The 19,186-nt window shown below is 45.6% G+C and overlaps 2 protein-coding genes across 2 annotated transcripts; one reads left to right on the top strand and one right to left on the bottom strand.

The window, feature by feature from the left end:
• The first annotated feature begins 9,108 nt into the window (after nucleotides 1–9,108).
• LOC132206995 (late histone H2A.2.2-like) lies at nucleotides 9,109–10,536 on the top strand. The gene has a single exon (XM_059642167.1). It carries the CDS (start codon nucleotides 9,485–9,487, stop codon nucleotides 9,926–9,928), a length of 444 nt encoding a protein of 147 aa, XP_059498150.1. The 5' UTR covers nucleotides 9,109–9,484; the 3' UTR covers nucleotides 9,929–10,536.
• A 5,439-nt stretch (nucleotides 10,537–15,975) lies between these two features.
• On the bottom strand, nucleotides 15,976–17,857 carry LOC132206978 (histone H1-like). The gene has a single exon (XM_059642121.1). The coding sequence runs from the start codon at nucleotides 17,820–17,822 to the stop codon at nucleotides 17,199–17,201; it is 624 nt and encodes a 207-aa protein (XP_059498104.1). The 5' UTR covers nucleotides 17,823–17,857; the 3' UTR covers nucleotides 15,976–17,198.
• Nucleotides 17,858–19,186: the final 1,329 nt, after the last annotated feature.

The raw sequence follows: 19,186 nt of genomic DNA, 5'->3' as shown, positions 1-19,186 counted from the left end.
TAATATCATTTGTCACCCATTAACATTCACATCATGTTTGAAATGTTAACAGCTAACTCCTTGTTGAAAGTACTGAAAACAGGAACTGAATCAAGTTTGCATTTAGGAAAGGTATTTTATAATATCTCAAACCGGATAGAGAGACTCCTCCTACCACCCCCTTTGATCATGACCCTGCCCCAATCGCCAAAACAATATCAACTCCCAGACCATCCACAACCTCAGCACCTCAGGTGCTGTCCTGCCAACAGCCTCTGACCTCATCTTTCCCCAACGCCATGTTAACTGTTTCTGCCTTATCCCCAAAATCCACATACCCGACTGCCCCGTTGATGCACACTGTCTCTCACGCTCCCACTTTCTGCAGTCAAATTGGGTGGCCACGGGTACCCGCATGGGCCCAAGCTATTCCTGCTTCTTGTAGGATACATGGACCAGCCCCTCTTCTGCAGCTACACTGTCCCCACCCCCACCTCTTCCTCTGTTATTTCGATGACTGTATCGGTGCCACCTCGTACTCCCTCAAGGAACTCACAGTTCATCCACTTTACTAACAGCTTCCACCCCAAGTTTAACTTCACCTGGACCATCTTAAGTACATCTCTCTCCTTCCTGGACAACTCTGTTTGTTTGCATTTCTGGAAACTGGTAACTAATTCAAGCCAACCGACTGTCACAGCTACCTAGAATACACCTCCCCTCCCCTACCTTCCTGCAAGAATGCCATCCCCTATTCCCAATTCCTTCCTCTGTTTCATCTGCTCCCGAGATGAGGCATTCCAATCCCGGTCATTGCAGACGTCCTTGTTTTTCAAGGACTGCCATTTCCACTCCACAGTGGCTGAATATGCCCTTGACCTCATCGCTCTCATTTCTGCAACTTGCCCCTTAGACAACCTCTTCACAATAACAAAAAAGACAGAATCTCCTTTGTCATCACGGATCACTCCAACAAACTCAGGATTCAACGCATCTTCCTCCGCCACTTCTGCCACCTTCAATCTCACCCCACTCCCAAGGACACTTTTCCCTCCCCAACCCTATCAACCTTCCAGAGGGACCGCTCTCTCTGACTCCCTCGTCCACTCCACACTCCCCATAGCCCCACCGCCCCTGGCACATTTCACTGGAACCACAGGAAGTGCTACACCTGCCCCAATATCTCTCTCCCCTTATCTCCATCCCAGGTCCCAAGAAAACCTTCCATGTTAAACAGATGTTCATCTGTATGTCCAGTAATACATTGTGTTGTGTCCACTGTTCCCGATGTGGCCCACTCTACATTGGGGAAACCAAGCGGAGGCTTGGAAACCACTTTGAACACCTACGCTCACATCGTGACAAACGACTGCACCTCCCCAGTCATGAACCACTTCAACACCCCCTCCCACTCGTTGGACGACATGTCCATCCCAGGCCGCCTCCAGTGCCACAACATTGCCACCGGTAGGGTGCACGAGCAGCAGCTCGTATTTCACTTGGGAGCCCTGCAGCACAATGTTCTCAACAAGGGCGTCAAAATCTGTCCACCCCAAACCCATCCCTGCCTCCTTGACCTGTCCATCTTTTCTCCAACCAATCTGGTTCTCCCACCTCACTGATCAACCCCCACCGGCACTTTGGCCTACTAACCTTAGCCCTGCCTCCTTGACCTGTCAGCCTTCCCTCAACCCACATCTGACCTCCCTCCCTACACTTACCGTTACTGGCTCCAGCCCTGCCTCCTTGACTGGCCATCTTTTCTCCACCTATCTGGTCCTTTATCCACCTTTCGTCATCATCTCCTCACTTCTCTCTATTTATTGCAGAGTCCCTTTCTCTTCTCTTCCCTTCCCCCCCCCCCCCCCCCATTTCTGACAGAAGGGTCCAGTCCAAAAATGTCAGCTCTCCTGCTCCTCTGCTGCCTGACCTGCTGTGTTCATCCAGCTCTACACCTTGTTACCCCCTCAAAGGAAGACATCATGTTACATAGTTTGAACAACCACGTCTGACAAGTAGCAAATCACTACTGAGCACATGCAAACACATAGACAAAGCTGCTGACTGAGTCCCAAATATGCTCATTGTATCAACACATAACATACAAAGACTGGGTATACATTGTTGTCATACACACTGCAGGGAACAGAAGCAAATACATAGAAAATGTTTACAGCTCTGTTTTAAGAAAAGCAAGAGAGTCTACCAGACAGAAAAAAATACCTTTCAGCCCATGGGGTTGATAGTAGACAAAAACAAGCACCTGACATTTCTGATCCCGTTCAGCCAGCATTCCATTTCAATAAGTGTGCCATGGCAGTATACGATTTGCCAATCTACCTTATCACAGCGTGATTCTCAATGTGTTCACCTTCAGGAATAGAAACCATATTTTCCGTCTGTCTTGCAAAATTTCTTCTTTTTGTGTGGGGTGAAGCATTGAAGTGAATTTGGCAACTAAGTTAAACAGTTTTCTAGTGTCACTTGTCCCTCCCAATGAAATATTCCAGAAACACGCAAGAAAACAGAATGCTGTTTCTTCACGTTAGTGATGTAATCATCATTTAAAGCAACGAAGAATGATCCATTTAACTAAATCTTGTAATTGTCAAATTTTACTTTCTCACAGTTTGACCATATTCAATAAGGTTAAATCTTCTCCACTGTAAGACAGAAAATACAATTCCTTTTTCTTTCTTCATCCCCACGACAGCGCATTGTCAGTGTATTGCCGATGCCATGTGCCATTGCACAACAGAGCAGGGTTCTGTTATATCCATGGTAGTATAATTTAAGTGAATTAGCCGATACCCTTCCCTGTAGAAGGAACCTCGTGGTCATTCAGCTGAATACAGTTGATTTGTTCATTGCCCTTTTCTTTAGACTCAAAGAAAGGAATGCCACATCAATCTATTCCCTCAGCATTATTCACAAAATTCTGTTCCTGTGTACACAGAAAAGCTGATGTCACCTTGAAGAACAGCCCTTGATACAATTTCTGTCAGTTAGACTCTGCTCTCTTGGAGTTACAAAACCTTTTTGCTTTTACATCACACAATCCATTGCACAAAACAAATGCATGGAGCAATAACTGACAGGCACAGGCTGATAACTGCACTCCTGCGTTCTTAAAGCAGAAACTGACAGGCTTGGGCTGATAACTAAACTCGGAGGTTCACAAAGCAGCAGCTGGCATGTACAGATTGATAACTATATACTTCGATATTCACAGAGCAGAAACAGACAGAGAAAGATTGACATCTGTACTCTTATTCATGTGGTATAAACATTATAGGTACAGATTTCTAACTCCACTCATTGACACACCGAGCAGAAACTGACAAGGAGAAATTATTTATATTTCAATACCAGGACTGGCAAATCCAAATTGCTAAGCACATTCACAGCACACTCACTGGCTGATAGGGAACGATTGATAAATGTCCTGAAATAGTCATGTAACAGAGACTACCAGTTACAGATTTATAACTGCACACTCAGACACACAGCTGAAACTGACAGGGACTGACCGGTAAATGGACTCGGACATTCGTCTGGTAGTTAATGACAAAACATAGAACGTAGAACATTACAGCACAGTACAGGCCCTTTGGCCCTCGATGTTGTTGTGCCGACCTGTCATACCGATCTCAAGCCCATCTAACCTACGCTATTCCATGTACATCCATATACTTATCCAATGACGCCTTAAATGTACCCAAAGTTGGCGAATCTACTACCGTTGCAGGCAAAGTGTTCCATTCCCTTACTACTGAGTCAAGAAATTACCTCAGACATCTGTCCTATATCTTTCACCCCTCAATTTAAAGCTATGCCCCCTTGTGCTCACCGTCACCATCCGAGGAAAACGGTTCTCCCTATCCACCCTATCTAACCCTCTGATTATTTTATATGTTTCAAGTCACCTCTCAACCACCTTCTCTGTAATGTAAGTCCCTCAGCCTTTCCTCAAGACCTTCCCTCCATATCAGGCAACATCCTAGTAAATCTCCTCTGCACCATTTCCAAAGCTTCCACATCCTTCTTATAATGCGGTGACCAGAACTGTACACAATGCTCCAAGTGCAGCCGCACCAGAGTTTTGTATGGCTTCACCATAACCTCTTGGTTCCAGAACTCGATGAATAAAAGCTGAAACACTGTATGCCACCTTAACACCCCTGTCAACCTGGGTGGCAACTTTCAAGGATCTGTGTACATGGACGCCGAGATCTCTCTGCTCATCTACACTACTAAGAATCTTACCATTAGCCCTGTACTTTGCCTTCTGGTTACTCCTACCAAAGTGCATCACCTCATACTTGTCTGCATTAAAATCTATTTCCCACCTCTCAGCCCAGCTCTGCAGCTTATCGATGACTCTCTGCAACCTACAGCATCCTTCGTCACTATCCACAGCTCCACCGACCTTTGGTGTCGTCTGCAAATGTACTAACCCATCCTTCTACGCCCTCATCCAGGTCATTTATAAAAATGACAAACAGCAGTGGACCCAACAGCGACCCTTGCGGTACACCATTAGTAACTGCTCTCCAGGATGAACATTTCCCATCAACTACCACCCTCTGTCTTCTTTCAGCAGGCCAATTTCCGATCTAAACTGCTATATCTCCCACAATTCCATTCCTCCGCATTTTGCACAATAGCGTCTTGTGGGGAATCTTATCAAATGCCTTGCTGAAATCGATAAACACCACATCAACCGGTTTACTCTCATCTACCTGTTTGGTCACCTTCTCAAAGAACTCTAAGGTTTGTGAGGCACGACCTTCCGTTAACAAAACCATGCTGACTATCCCTAATCAATTTTATTCTTTTCTAGAATATAAATCCGATCCCTTATAACCTTTTCCAACACTTTACCAACAACTGTGGTAAGGCTCACTGGTCTATAATTACCAGGGTTGTCTCTACTCCCCTTCTTGAACAGGGAAACCACATTTGCTATCCTCCAGTCATCTGGCACTATTCCTGAACTTTTGATCACAAATCTATCATATCCACACAGCAAAAACTGACAGAAACAGATTAATAATAAAACTCCCAGTTTCATATTTGTTTAAACTGACAGGTACAGTTTGATAACTATCAGATTTTCACAGCAGAATCTGACAATAACTGATCGATTACTAAACTCAGATTGACAAGCAAATACAAAACAGGTATAGAAGTGACAACTACACTCATGCATTGACCACCAGCAACTGATGTGTAGGTGCACAGCTACACTCATTCACATGGCAGTAACAGAGAGCTACAGCTTAATAACTACAGTCACCCACCTGCATTACAGTAACTGTCAGGGGCAGGTTGATAACACTCACACATTTATGTGACGGAAACTGACATGTACTGATAATAACTAAACCCATCTATGGATACAGCAGAAACTGACAGAGACTGATAATTGCACTTCCATTATCATTGCAGAAACTGAGATTTATAACTGCACCCTCTCATTCACATGACAAAAACTGAATGTACAGATTTGATAACCATAGCCACACATTTGCTTTGCAATATGTGACAGGGATGGGATAATCCTTCCTGCAAAATGTTACAAGAAAGCAAGAGAACTAATTAATTAATAATTCACAGCAGAAACCTAGAGGTATAATCCTGATAATTACACAAGAATATTCACTGGGGAGACACTGACAAGGTTCAGATTGATAATGACAATCTCATTCATACAACAGAAATTGGTTGGTACGCACTGAAAAGCACAGTCTCATAATTACAGAACAGAAACTGACAATCACAGACGGATAACTACATTTTCATATTCACATGTCTGAAAATGACTGTTAGGATTGAATGAATATGGTGCATTTTTACAAGCAGAAACATTCAAGGTTACGCTAACAACTGCACCCACACATTCAAAGCTCGGAACTGACAGTAAAAGATGAAAAGCCAAGCTCACGTGTTGACATAGCAGAAACTGAGAAGCACAGTCTGAAGCCTGCTCTCTGACATTCAGATAGCAGAAAACGACTGGCACAGATGGATAAGTATACTCACCTTGCAGACACTGACACGAACATTCCCACATCACCAACAATCAGGTAAAGACTTACAACGGCATTCTCATATTCACAAAGGGGGGGGAAAAAAATAATCACAGTCAAGTCCAATTTGATAACTTCTCAAATAAACACAGGGCAGAATCTCACAGGTCCCCGTCAGTCTCTGCTGTGTGAATACATAAGTAATTTAACAAAGGCTCACCAATGTGTGAGACATGAATAGATCAACAAATAAACTCATATCCACAGACCCACTCACATTGTGTAGTCCCATTCATGGATCTGGACACTTAGTTTGTTTCTGGACTTCACTCAATTGGGATGGAATTAACAAAAAGAAAAATCACAAGACAAAGAAGCAGCTCAGATCAAGAGTGGAATCAAACACCTAATTCTGTTCAGATTCCTGGCTTGAAATTAAATATTGTAATGATTATTAACTGAACATTGCATCCAATAATGAAATATCACTGAACTTGGCTGATGTTGACTTGCAGGAGGGTTTTCTTCTGTCTTCCTCCAGGCAAATACGTGAGGGACTAAGAGAAAGTAATATTCCCTCGGCACAAAGCCAAGTGTGACCAGCTGCTTCTAACAAACGGAAGGTATGTTACCGCTGTCAGAGCAGAGAGCATCCTTTCCACAGTCACAGACCAGATTGAGTCAGACACACATTGAGGTCAATTTCCAGTGAGATTTGTTCCAACAACACAGAGGAAATAGAAGTTTTGTTTTTTTCCACCATTCACAATGCACACCTGCCCAGTTCGAACAAATTTCAGCATTTCAAGTGTTTTGCGAGATCTGCAGCTCGGATAGCGGATAATGTTGAGCTGGCTTGCTTTTCTTCATATATTTCATCACCATGCTCAGTGGTATCATCAGTGGAGCCTCCAATGAGTCAATGTTATTCCACGCCCTGTGGAATTTATACTGTATGGTCCATTATGGTGACTACTATCACTTCTGGTTTTGATCTGTCTGAGTTTTCATTTTTGGGGTCCGATTCTATAATCTTGTTGATTGAAGTATGCATGGAAAACCATGCCTCTCGGAATTGCTGTGTGTCTGTGTTTGGCTTGGGCTACCATGGTTACTTTGTCCCATGTTAACCTGATGGCCTTTATTGTCTGAATATGTGATACATTCAGACAACCAAGGCCATCAGTTGAAATGGGGCAAAGTTACCATATTAAAAAGAAAGAACTGTGGATGCTGTAAATCAGGAACAAAAGACAGACTTGCTGGACAAGCTCTGCAGCTCAGCAGTAACTGGTTCTGAGGAAAGGTTACTGGACCCGCAAGGCTAACTCTCTGTTTTTCCCTTCACCGATGCTGCCTGACCTGAGCTTTTTCCAGCACCTTTTATTTTTGTTGTGTAAGATAACCATAGCAGCCTAAGCCAAACATAGACATGTTAAGGAATTCCTAGAGACATTGTTCTCCACACAAACATAGAATTGGACCCCATGTATAAACCCATATAGATCAAAACTGAAATGACAGTACTCAGCATAACAGACCTGACAGTGCAAATTCCAAGCAGAGGAGAATCACATTGCATCAGCAGAGGCTCCACTGATGATGTCACCTAGCATGGTGGCAAAACGTCCGAACAAAAACATGACAGCTCACTGACCAAGTCAACAACATCACATTTCTGCATTCACAGCCCATTGACATTTACACCGTTTTTGAAGATGGACAGACTGAATACTTGTCCAAAATACACACTCAAACTGAATATAATCTGCATTAAATGACTCTGATAACAGCTACCACATAACAAATTGCATCGTCACAGAGAATATTACTGGCTGCCAAAGTTCAGCCGTGTTGTCAAATAGAAACTGACAAGCATGTGTTGATTCCTCTGCTCAATCATTCACCCTGTAGAAACAGGCAAAAAACAGGTTGACACTCTCTCATATATGGAAAAAAAGTTTGCTATACCATTCTCAAATTCACATTTGAAAAATGATATGTACAAATTAATATTTATGCTCACATATCAAACTACATGTACCCAAATGATAACTACGCTTATATATCCACAGCATATCAACAATCCGTTCTTCTCTGTTGCTAACACTCCAGTTTCACAGCATAACTTCACAGGTCCAATTTTATAAATGCATTTAAATATCCACAGACTTAACAGTTTTTTTTAGGTGCAGTGTGATAATGGCAGTAGATTCACCAACTTTAGGTACATTTAAGTTGTCATTGGATTAGCATGTGGACATACATGGAATAGTGTAGGTTAGATAGACTTCAGATCGGTATGACAGGTTGGCATACTATTGAGGGCTGAAGGGCCTGTACTGTGCTGTAATGTTCAATGTAACTACACTCCAATTTTCACAAGCAGATTCTCATAGGTACGTACTGATCATGAACTTCACGTATCCATGAAGCAGAAATGGACAGGAACAGCTTGGTAATAACCCTCCCAATGTCATACAGCTTGAACTGACAGGTACACTTTGATAACTATATGCATATCAACAGTGCAGTATCTGACACCTATGTATTGGTAACTACACACATACACACTCTCACACACACACTCTCACGGAGCAGAAAATGAGAAATATAAATGGATAACTAAACAGACATATTGACATTGCAGAAATTGACAGGCTACATGGATAACTACACTCATATCTTGCAGCAGAAACTGATAGTGACACTGATTGGAGAGCCGAAGTGGGAGAGAGAGTAAAATTTGTCAAATCAACAGAAAGCAAAAAGCACTGGTCACAGCACGTCAGCACTCGTCTGTGACCAAGGTAATCCGAGTAAAACTGATACCAAGACACGCTGGCAGGTGTCTGAGGAATGTACGAATAGTTTGGGCCTCGATATATTGGAGATTTGAAGAAGGACGTCAAACCTTTCGAGGAAACAAAAAGTAAAGGGTCTTGACGGAACAGGCAATTTAAAATAGTGTCTAAAGATGGTGCGCACGATTAATGCTCTCTTTCAGGGAAAAAAAAGTTATCGTTTGGTTTATTAACATATCGAGGTGTTTTTGAAATGTGAAATGAATATTCAGGTGCAGAGTGCAGATTTCGGCCCCTTTTTGCCGCTTGCATTTAAGTTTTTGAAAATCCGATTCAAGGTCAGAAATGGACATTCCACTCGGTTCGGGAATGCGGGAAAGGGAGATGAAGTCAAATATACATTCATAATCTAAAAGTAAATGTATTCGCGCATTCTGTTCTGTTCAACGTCCGAGTTTTCGTTAAATATTGGCGGGCTTTTCGAGTTTGAAAGAAAGCGGCTGATGATTTGGCGCCGGGATTTTCCGGCCTCCTGCCCGGGCCCTCTCCGGATTGGTGAGGGAAGCAGATATCTGATTGGGCATTGAAACGACATGAGGAGATACTGAACAATGTGACCAATCAGCAATGGCCGCACCCCCATTCCTCCCGAAGGTATAAGAGGACGGGATGTGGCCGCTTTCCGGCATTCTCTGTGAAAGTGTTTGTGAGTTTGTGGCGATGTCTGGAAGAGGAAAGGGCGGTGGCGGTAAAGCTCGGTCGAAGGCGAAGTCCCGGTCGTCCCGGGCTGGGCTGCAGTTCCCGGTGGGCCGTGTTCACAGGCTCTTAAGAAAGGGTAACTATGCTGAGCGTGTGGGTGCCGGAGCGCCGGTCTATCTGGCTGCGGTGCTCGAGTACCTGACGGCTGAAATCCTCGAGCTGACCGGTAACGCGGCCCGGGACAACAAGAAGACCCGCATCATCCCCAGGCACCTCCAGCTGGCCGTGCGCAACGACGAGGAGCTCAACAAGCTGCTGGGAGGTGTGACCATCGCTCAGGGCGGGGTGCTGCCTAATATTCAGGCCGTGCTGCTGCCCAAGAAAACCGCCGCTGGGGGCGCCACTAAAAAGTGAAGAGACCGTTCTGTAACTTGACAATCCAAAGGCTCTTTTAAGAGCCACCCACAACATCAGTGAAAGAGTCTCAGACCTCGTTTTTGTTCGATTGATTTAATTTTAAATATACAGAGCCTGGAACTTCGCAACGTCAAATTTCAATCACATCATTCATTGATCCTGTAGTTGTCACAGTTCGATAGAAAATGAAATCCATCCTGCTGCTCCTGATTTCGGTAATATTTCCATTCAGAGCTGGCAGCCGATGATCAGGAAGAAGTTATGATGAGCTTATTATAAATTACAATGTATGACATAATTGGAGAACAGAATAATCGTTTTGCAAATACGTTTTCCAGTCCCACTGCTTGTTGTTCACTGCCAATTTCACATCTCCCTTCATCGCATTAGAGAAAGCGAAAGTGACCCGGGACAGCACGTTGCAGGGTCATTTGCTTCTGATAATGAACGGCCGCTGACCCTCTGCGCATTAATCTCAGGTGCAGCTCATTTTCCTGCCTTTGATATTATCGAGTCCTCACAGTGTGGAAGCAGGCCATTCGGCCCATCGAGGCCCGACTGACCCTCTGAAGAGCATCTCTCACAAAGTGCCCTTCCATATCCCTGTCACTCTGTTTTTCTCTGGACACACTGGGCCCATAGCATAGCCATGCCACATAAAGTGCACATCTTTGGACTATGGAGGAAACCAGAGCACCTAGAGGAAATCCTCAAAGACACGAAGGCCACCCACCAGCCTACCTTTTATCCTGGGAGAAGTAGCCCTGGCCTGTACAGCTTCTCCCTGAAGCTGAGCCCCTTACAAATCTTTTATGAATGTTTAAGCTTAAAGTTAAAAACAAAAGCTTCTCGTCAATCTGGCTGTTCATCATCTTGAAACCTTGGATGAACTGTCTAATCCATTCCCTACAGCAGACCAGGAGTGCAGCATCAAAAGGGGACGACCAGGGCTGTTTCAGAAAATTCAGCGGAGAAGGCTTCAGCAAATCCATCAAAGATACCAAGGGGCAGGACTGGAACAGTTTAGTGGCCCCAACCAACCAAACTGAGCAAAGCAAGATCGTGGACAAAGACAGTTCCCACCCTGATGCTGTCTATGCTTGGTTGACACAGAATGCCAGCAGCGTGGTGTCCACTGCCCCGCCAGGCCTCAACGCACCTGTTCTATCGGTCACTGCAGTTGTCAGATCCGTCTTCCTGGTGAGAACACCCAAGGAAAGTAACAGACCTGGACTGAAGCACCAACTGTGCATGTAATTCCTGTGGGGAGGTACTCTCTGACATCTTTGTCTCCCTCTGACAAGCTGTACTCTGCACCTGCTTGAGAAGACCACCATTATCCCAGTCCTAAAATCTACATGCAATATGACTTCATCTGTACTGCCCAGTGGCTCTGGCATCCAAAATCATGAAGTGCTCAGAGATGTTGGTCATGGCCCACTTGAACTCTCGACTTTCAGCCTGCCTCAATCCCTTGCAATTTTCCCACTAATGCAACAGGCCCACAGCAGATGCCCTTTTCCCAGCCCTGCAATCATCCCTGGAACATCTGGGCAACAAGGCCACCTACAATCAGGCTTCTGCTCATCAACTACAGCTCAGTCTTCAACACCATTATCCCTGCAAGACGGAACTCAAAACTAACACCTCAGGCTTGGCTCCTCCCTGTGCAACTGACTCCTCAGCTTCCTGAAACACAGACCACAAATCAAGAAGATAGGCAACTGAATCTCCTCTGCGAGGACATTCAAACACTGCAACCCTCAAGAATGCATTCTCAGGTCCCTACTGTACTCCTTGTATACTCACTATTGTTGTCAAATTCTGAATGAATGCCACCTATAAGTTTGCTGTTGACAACACGATGATGGGATGGATAATAAATAATGATGATTCAGATGACAGGAAGGAGATGGAGGGTTTGGTGACGTGGTGCAATTATAAAAAGAAAACTGAATGGTCACAAAACAAAAGAACTTATAATTGGTTTCAGAAGGAAAAGAGCAGAACACACCCTCAGGTCCATCAACAGAGCAGGGTGCTGAGAGTGTCAATTTCCCAAGAGTTACAATAACCAACAACCTTCATGGGACTTCCCACATAGATGCAATGGTAATGAAGGCACAAAAAGGCCTCGTCTTCCTGAGGCTGCTCATGTATTTGGCATGTTACTCATGCACCATAGAAAGCATACTGTCTGGGTTCATCAAGGCCTGATATGGAACCTGCTCTGTACTGTTCCACGAGCAACTATGGAAGGTTGTGTTCACACCCCACACCGTCACGGCACCCAACTTCCCAACCATGGGCTCTCATTGCTGTGCAAAGCCTGAGACATCAAAATCCATCCAACCCCAGTGGTGCCCTCCTACAACCTCTTGCATCAGGCAGAAGATACAGAAGCTCGAACACCCACACCAGCAGGTTCAAGAACAGATTCTTCCCTGTCATTGTCAGACTGACGAATGGAATCTTAAATTTCAAAAGTGTTGATCTTGCCTGCATACATCCTGTGGAGTGTAACTTGTATGCCTTATCATTTCCATTTTTCACATTATGACCTGTATGTGCTTACTGACTATGATCTGGCTATACTGCTCGCCAACAAAACCATTCACTATTTAGGAACATGTCACAATAAATCTAACTAAATTCCTGTAGCAGAGAGACCAGAATTGAATGCATTATTCCAAGTGTTCTAATCCATGTCCTGTAAAGCTGCAACTTGTCCTCCCAACTACTGTTCTCAATATACTGGCCAAATTTTCCGAAGGATACCATCAGCAACAAATGTTGAAACAGAAGTTAAACAAGATACAACCTTATTTTCAAAAGGCTGAAAAAGCCACCCCAGTGCCCCCTGAAAGAAGTTTTGTACAAGATGTGATAATGTGATAATGGGCCAGTTGGAGGTTTCAGTTCAGTGGTGGTTAATGCAGCTAAATTGTACGTGTTCAAATATCATGAAATAAAAACAAAAACGGCAACTTCTGATCAGGTTCCAGTTTCACAACTGATTTTTCTTTTTGTGAAGAGAAGGTGTGTGGCCAAGATATTGTCAATTCACACATTCTTTCCAAGCAGTTTTAAAAGGCAATCATTTCACGTTGAACATCTGTCTCTGCCTCAATTATATGAAAAGAGCACGTCCTTAAAAACAAGACACATTGCTGAATTTACCTTCACCCATTTGTTCAAAATGTGGGAAACTGGCATATTTACTGTCAACCCCTCATGCCTCCAGTAGCTTGTGAGCAGGTGTCAGCACTAGAAACATATTCAACCCTAATCATCAAAGCCCTGAAGCCTGCATGCATGTTACATTTATTATAAATACAGAGGTTAAAGCGGTTTGAATTTGTTCATCAGATTATGAGCATCACTGGCTCGGCTAAACCACCTGTAATTGCCATAGAGCCATGATATATAAGTCAATATCAGTGATGGGAGTGTGGAGTCACACCTAAAAGGGAGAGAGAACATAATAAACTCCAGTAACTCATTGTTCAGCCACTTCCATTTGCTCAAGTTGCTTTTTTTGACTCCATTTCCAGGGTGACAAGCCTTAGTGGGGTATGGATCATGTGCTTCACCCCTGGCAAACAAAGCAATTACCATCTATTTCAGTCAGAGAAAATGGGAACTGCAGATGCTGGAGAATCTGAGATAACAAAGTGTGGGGCTGGATGAACACAGCAGGCCAAGCAGCATCTTAGGAGCACAAAAGCTGATGTTTTGGGCCTAGCCCCTTCATCAGAAAATGGGGGCTGGGGAGGCAATTCTGAAATAAATAGGGAGAGAGTGGGAGGCAGACTGAAGATGGATGAAGGAGAAGATAGGTGGAGTAGCAAGTATAGGTGAGGAGTTAGAGAGGGGATAGATCAGCCTGGGGAGGATGGACAGGTCAAGGGGGGGAGATAAGGTCAGTAGGTAAGAAATGGAGATGTGGGTGGGAGGAGGGGATAGGTGAGAGGAAGAAAGGGTTAGGGAGACAGGGTGGGGGCGAGCTGGGCTGGTTTTGGGATGCAGTGGGGAGAGGGGAGATTTTGAAGCTGGTGAAATCGATAGCACTAGGCTGCAGGGTTCCCAAGTGGAACATGAGTTGCTGTTCCTGCAACCTTCGAGTGGCATCATTATTGCACTGCAGGAGGCCCAGGAGGGACATTTGCCTAAGAAGTGGGAGGGTGAGTTAAAATGGTTCACGACTGGGAGGTGCAGTTGTTTATAGCAAACCGAGTGTAGGTGTTCTGCAAAGCTGTCCCTAAGCCTCCACTTGGTTTCCCCAATGTAGAGGGAGCCACAACGGGTACAGTGGATACAGAATAACACATTGGCAGATGTGCAGGTGAACATCTGCTAGATGTGGATCATCTTGGGGCCTGGGATGTAGTTGAGGGAGGAGGGGTGGGGGGCAAGTGGAGCACTTCCTGCAGTGGCAGGTGAAAGTGCCAGGTGTGGTGGGGGTGGAGGGGAGTGTGGAGTGGACAAGGGAGTCGCAGACAGAGTGGTCTCTCCGAAAGGTAGATCAGAGTGGGGATGGAAAAAATGTCTTGTGGTGGGGTCGGATTGTAGATGGTGGAAGTGTCAGAGTTCACCTCCCACTCATGAACTATTTTAACTCCCACTCCCATTCCTCAGACGACATGTCCAACCTGGGCCTCCTGCAATGCCATAGTGATGTCACCCATAGGTTTCAGGAACAGCAACTCATTCTCCATTGGTGCCCCATTGATACATTGACAGGGATGAACTTTCGTGGAATCTCGACACAGCAGGAAATGGCCTTTCGAGCCTGATCGATCCTCCGAAGAACATGGAAAGAACAGCTGATGCTATAAATCAGGAACAAGACCAGAAGTAGCTGAAAAAGCTCAACAGGTCTGGCAGTCGTGAAGAAAATAAAATCCAGAGTTGACGTTTCAGCTCCGGCCACCCTTGCAGTTCTGAGGAAAGCTCACGGGACCCGAAAACTTAGCTCTGATTTTTTTTCTTCTTCAGAGATGTTGCCAGACCTGCTGAGCTGTTTCAGCAACTTCTGGTTTTGCTGCGACAAGCATCAACCGAAACAGGCTGGGGCCTGAGGGAAAGTGTGATGTCTGGTCTGAACCCCCTACATATTGGCGGGCTTTTCAGATTTGAAATAAAAGCGGTTGATGATTTGGCGCCAATTATTTCTCCCGCCCAACTTCCCAGCCGTGTTCAGTTCGAGTGGGGTAACACCAAGGGATGCATAGGCAGGGAGGTGCTTTCCTGTCACTCAAATCTCCAGCACACTGGGAGGCTTCAATTATGTACTGCCATCAATTTATATCTTCCCCACAGCAATGTCCGTTTTGTCTTCTAATTAACGTGACAAATCCACTTCTCGGCCAGATTGAAATTGTTTAATAACAGACGAAACGACACAATACAACAGCAGAAAAAAACTGGGCGCATAATAAAGTAACCAACATTGCCAATCGATTGCTGCTCTCTCGGGACAGTTTAGTGGCTCTGAAAAGAGCCGTTGCGTTTCTCGGGGTGAATGTGCAGGGCCGGGCACGCTCCGTTTAGGCGCGCTCCCCGCGGATCCGCCGCGCCAGCTGGATGTCTTTGGGCATAATGGTGACCCGCTTGGCGTGGATGGCACACAGGTTGGTGTCCTCAAACAGCCCCACCAGGTAAGCCTCGCTGGCCTCCTGCAAGGCCATTACGGCCGAGCTCTGGAAGCGCAGGTCGGTCTTGAAGTCCTGAGCGATCTCCCGCACCAGGCGCTGGAACGGCAGTTTGCGGATCAGCAGCTCGGTGGATTTCTGGTAGCGGCGGATCTCCCGCAGAGCCACCGTGCCGGGCCTGTAGCGATGAGGCTTCTTCACTCCGCCCGTGGCCGGAGCGCTCTTGCGGGCCGCTTTGGTCGCCAGCTGCTTGCGGGGAGCTTTCCCTCCAGTGGATTTGCGCGCTGTCTGCTTGGTTCTAGCCATTCTCTGCAACACACACACAAGCTGCTGCTGTCAATGCCGACGCCGCTGCTGCGCTGCCTATTTAAGGGAATGGAGAGCCCGCCCTAGAGCTGGGATTGGATACAGTCCCGTCCCTCAATCCCCTGAGAAACAGCTCCGGAAGGGACAGAAAAGGCCGAATAATATTTTTTGGAGGCTGATTGGTTAACTTGAAATGACAGTTGGCCTCTTTCAAAAAGCCCGCCGATTTTACCCTCGCGATCCTGAGTTTAAAGTAAATATTTAAAAGGATAATAAAGTCCGCCTCCGATCAAATCGTGTACTTTGCAAACTAAGTTTTTTGAATAAACTCTACATCAGCGGAGACAGGACGACAGGACTGCCTCATCTGTCTGTAACAGGCGTGAGGAAAGGGGGAGGGCGTGTAATACAGCCGGACAAACATGATGAACGGAACGTATAACTGCCGTTAATGCATCTAAATACCGCCGAATAAAGCATTTTAAAAGCTAATATGGTGCAACACAGTGTAACGAATAAAGTTACACAAACTCAATTTAGCGGCATTTCTACCTTTCGCCTAGGTTATAATTAGTCCCAAGATAATTTGGCGTTGCTTCCTGCAACAGGCTGATGGAAAGTAAATTAAAACTTTCACAGTTGTCCCAGAATCAAAACTGAAAGAAATATCATTCCTGTAACGGTTAATGAAATACAAATACAGCAATATATGCTAACTCCAGCCCCCAACTGGATCTGTAAATAAAACTATTCTCCACAATGCAGTGAACACAATTTTCGGCAAAAGAACTGCGATCTCGAGCTTCATGTTCGAAGCAGATAAAAACAGGGACTTTTTTTCAAAGCAGTTGTGATACAATTAAACGCCCATGATCAGGCCTTTCTTAACAAGACAACACGGTTTCTTCCATTTCTACGTCAGTTTCTATTCCCCCAGCTGAATGAGACAAAATCATTTCTTGAGGATTGTGTGGTGAAGAGGGGTTTCAGAGCCTGTGTTTGACTCTTTGAGACTCTCTCCCTGCATGTGTGACAAGCAGACTGACATGAACTGACAAAGCACTAGAGCCTATGGTCTATGTGAGCAGGACCTCACACTCACATATTGTAGAGTATGGAAGAGGGGCTGAGTGTAAATCCGATAGGTAAATACGGAACGGTTATTCACATAAATCAGTGTCTAAATTATTCCTGCACTCGGAGCTAGGACAGGGATCATTTGATCCGGGCTCAGCTCTCTCCTGAAAGATGTGGTGGCTCTGAGAAGAGCCTTTGGGTTCAGGTTGTTACATGTTACACCGACTGCATCATTTCTTTGCTGCTTTCTTGGTCACTTTCGCTTTGGGCTTGGCCTTTGCCTTCGCCGATTTCGGGGCCGGCTTTGCGGCCTTGGGGCTCTTGGTCTTTTTCACTTTCTTCACGGGAGTCTTTTTCTTCGGCGTTGCTTTCTTCGCCGGTTTCTTCGGCGTTGCTGCCTTCTTGCCGCCCGCTTTCTTGCCTGTCGCTTTCTTCGCTGCCACCTTCTTGCTCGTTGTTTTCTTCACGGCTGCTTTCTTGGCGGCTGCTGCTGGTCTCGCCTTCTTTCCCACTTTTGTCTTGACTGGATTCTTTGCGAGTTTGAAGGAGCCGGAGACGCCCTGGCCCTTCACCAGAACCAGGGAGCCTTTCGCCAGGCACCTCTTGGCAGCCATCCTGATCTGTGCATTTTGCTTCTCCACATTGACCCCGCTTCTCTGCAGCGCCTTCTTTATAGCGACCAGAGACGTTCCCTTCCGATCGCTGTTCTCCCCGACAATCTTCACAATCCGCTCGCCCAACCCGGGACCGGCTGGTTTCTTCCTGGGAGCTGTCGCCTTCTTCTTCTTGGGAGACTTGGGTTTGGTGCTGGCGGAGGCTGGAGGAGCGGTTTCGGCGGCTGCACTGTCGCTCATGTCGGGAACTCTGCGCTGAATCTCTCTCTGTCAAACTGAACTGGGTCAGCAATGAAGCTGCTGGTGGCGGCACTGAGCAACTTAAAGGCAGCGAGCGGACGGCGCGGAGACAACCTGCCCTCAGCTCCCTGCTCCTGCTGCCTGTCTGTGTTTCTCTCTCGGCAGAAACTCTCCAATTCCTCTGCAATTCCGCATCTCCAGAGAGCCAGGCTCGATCGTTCCTGACCCTGACTCGGGAAGGTTTGCGGCCGAAGCGTTTTCTCTCGAATTGACGGCTCCGTTGTCGAGTTAAACGCATTTTGCTGCTGCACTGATCGCTCTCTCTGAGCTGAGCGCTGGCATTATCATCACTTTTGGGCTGAAATCTAGAAAGCAACAAACACGTTGCCTTGAATTCTAGCTTTGGGGTTTAGTGAGGGAGCAGGGGGATAAGTTGAATCGAAAATCTTTTTAATTTGCTCAAGACAGACTGGGAAATATCATGATATGAGCGGACACACAAACACAGTTACGTTAAACTCTCCCGACCGCCCTTTACCTACAGTCTCTCTGGCACAATATTCACATCCATACAGTCGCAGGCTAGAAATATCGCGAAATATAAATGTGGGCGGATATAATTTATTTTCCTTTCAGCCTTTGCTCCGATACCCAGGGAGTTCGTTGTAGTTTTTTTCTCTCTCCTCAGTCACTGTTAAACTCTCTGAGGACGGAGCGCCGGAGATTCGCTCTTCTCCTGATTCAGCTGCAAGAGCCAATCATCTGGTTTGAAGTTACATTGATCACCCAGGTCAGTATTTTTCTGGGAATAAACAGGCAGAGAAACACAAATAATAGCAACTGAAACTAACAAATCAGCCCTTCAAACCTTTCCTCCCAGTCCTCATGAAAATGGCAGGTCATCCAACTCAATAGCCTGTGTCCGTTTCTCTCTCATATCGAATCATTCAGCATATCCTTCAGTCCAGCCATAACATGCCGAATTTAATGCCGAACTGAACTAGTTCCACCCACCTGACCCTGGCCTGTTTCCTTTCAAACCTGTCATGTTCACGTACTAATCCAAATGCCGTTTTAATGTTGTAATTGTAGCCACATCGACCATTTCGTCAGGAAGTTCATTCGACTTGCATCAGGCTCTGTGATAATAAAACCCTCGCGTATATTTTTTTGATCTTTCTCCTGTCAGTTTAAAAATGTTCATGCCGCTCTTCAATTCCCCCCTTCCCAGGCAAAGGACAGCTACCATTGTGTCTAGGCCCGAAATGTCAGCTTTTGTACTCCTCAGAGGCTGCTTGGCCTGCTGTGTTCATTTAGCTCAACACTTTGTTTTCTTGGATTCTCCAGCATCTGCAGTTCTCATT

Source organism: Stegostoma tigrinum, chromosome 44 (assembly GCF_030684315.1).
Source record: "Stegostoma tigrinum isolate sSteTig4 chromosome 44, sSteTig4.hap1, whole genome shotgun sequence".
NCBI classification, from domain to species: Eukaryota; Metazoa; Chordata; class Chondrichthyes; order Orectolobiformes; family Stegostomatidae; genus Stegostoma; species Stegostoma tigrinum.
Note: the sequence above shows the minus strand (reverse complement) of the source record. Positions and strands in the feature narration are given on the sequence as shown.

Bases quoted from the DNA above. Each gene is read 5' to 3' on its own strand.
- LOC132206978 (XM_059642121.1), bottom strand. From the start codon at position 17,822: ATGAGCGACAGTGCAGCCGCCGAAACCGCTCCTCCAGCCTCCGCCAGC.
- LOC132206995 (XM_059642167.1), top strand. From the start codon at position 9,485: ATGTGGCCGCTTTCCGGCATTCTCTGTGAAAGTGTTTGTGAGTTTGTG.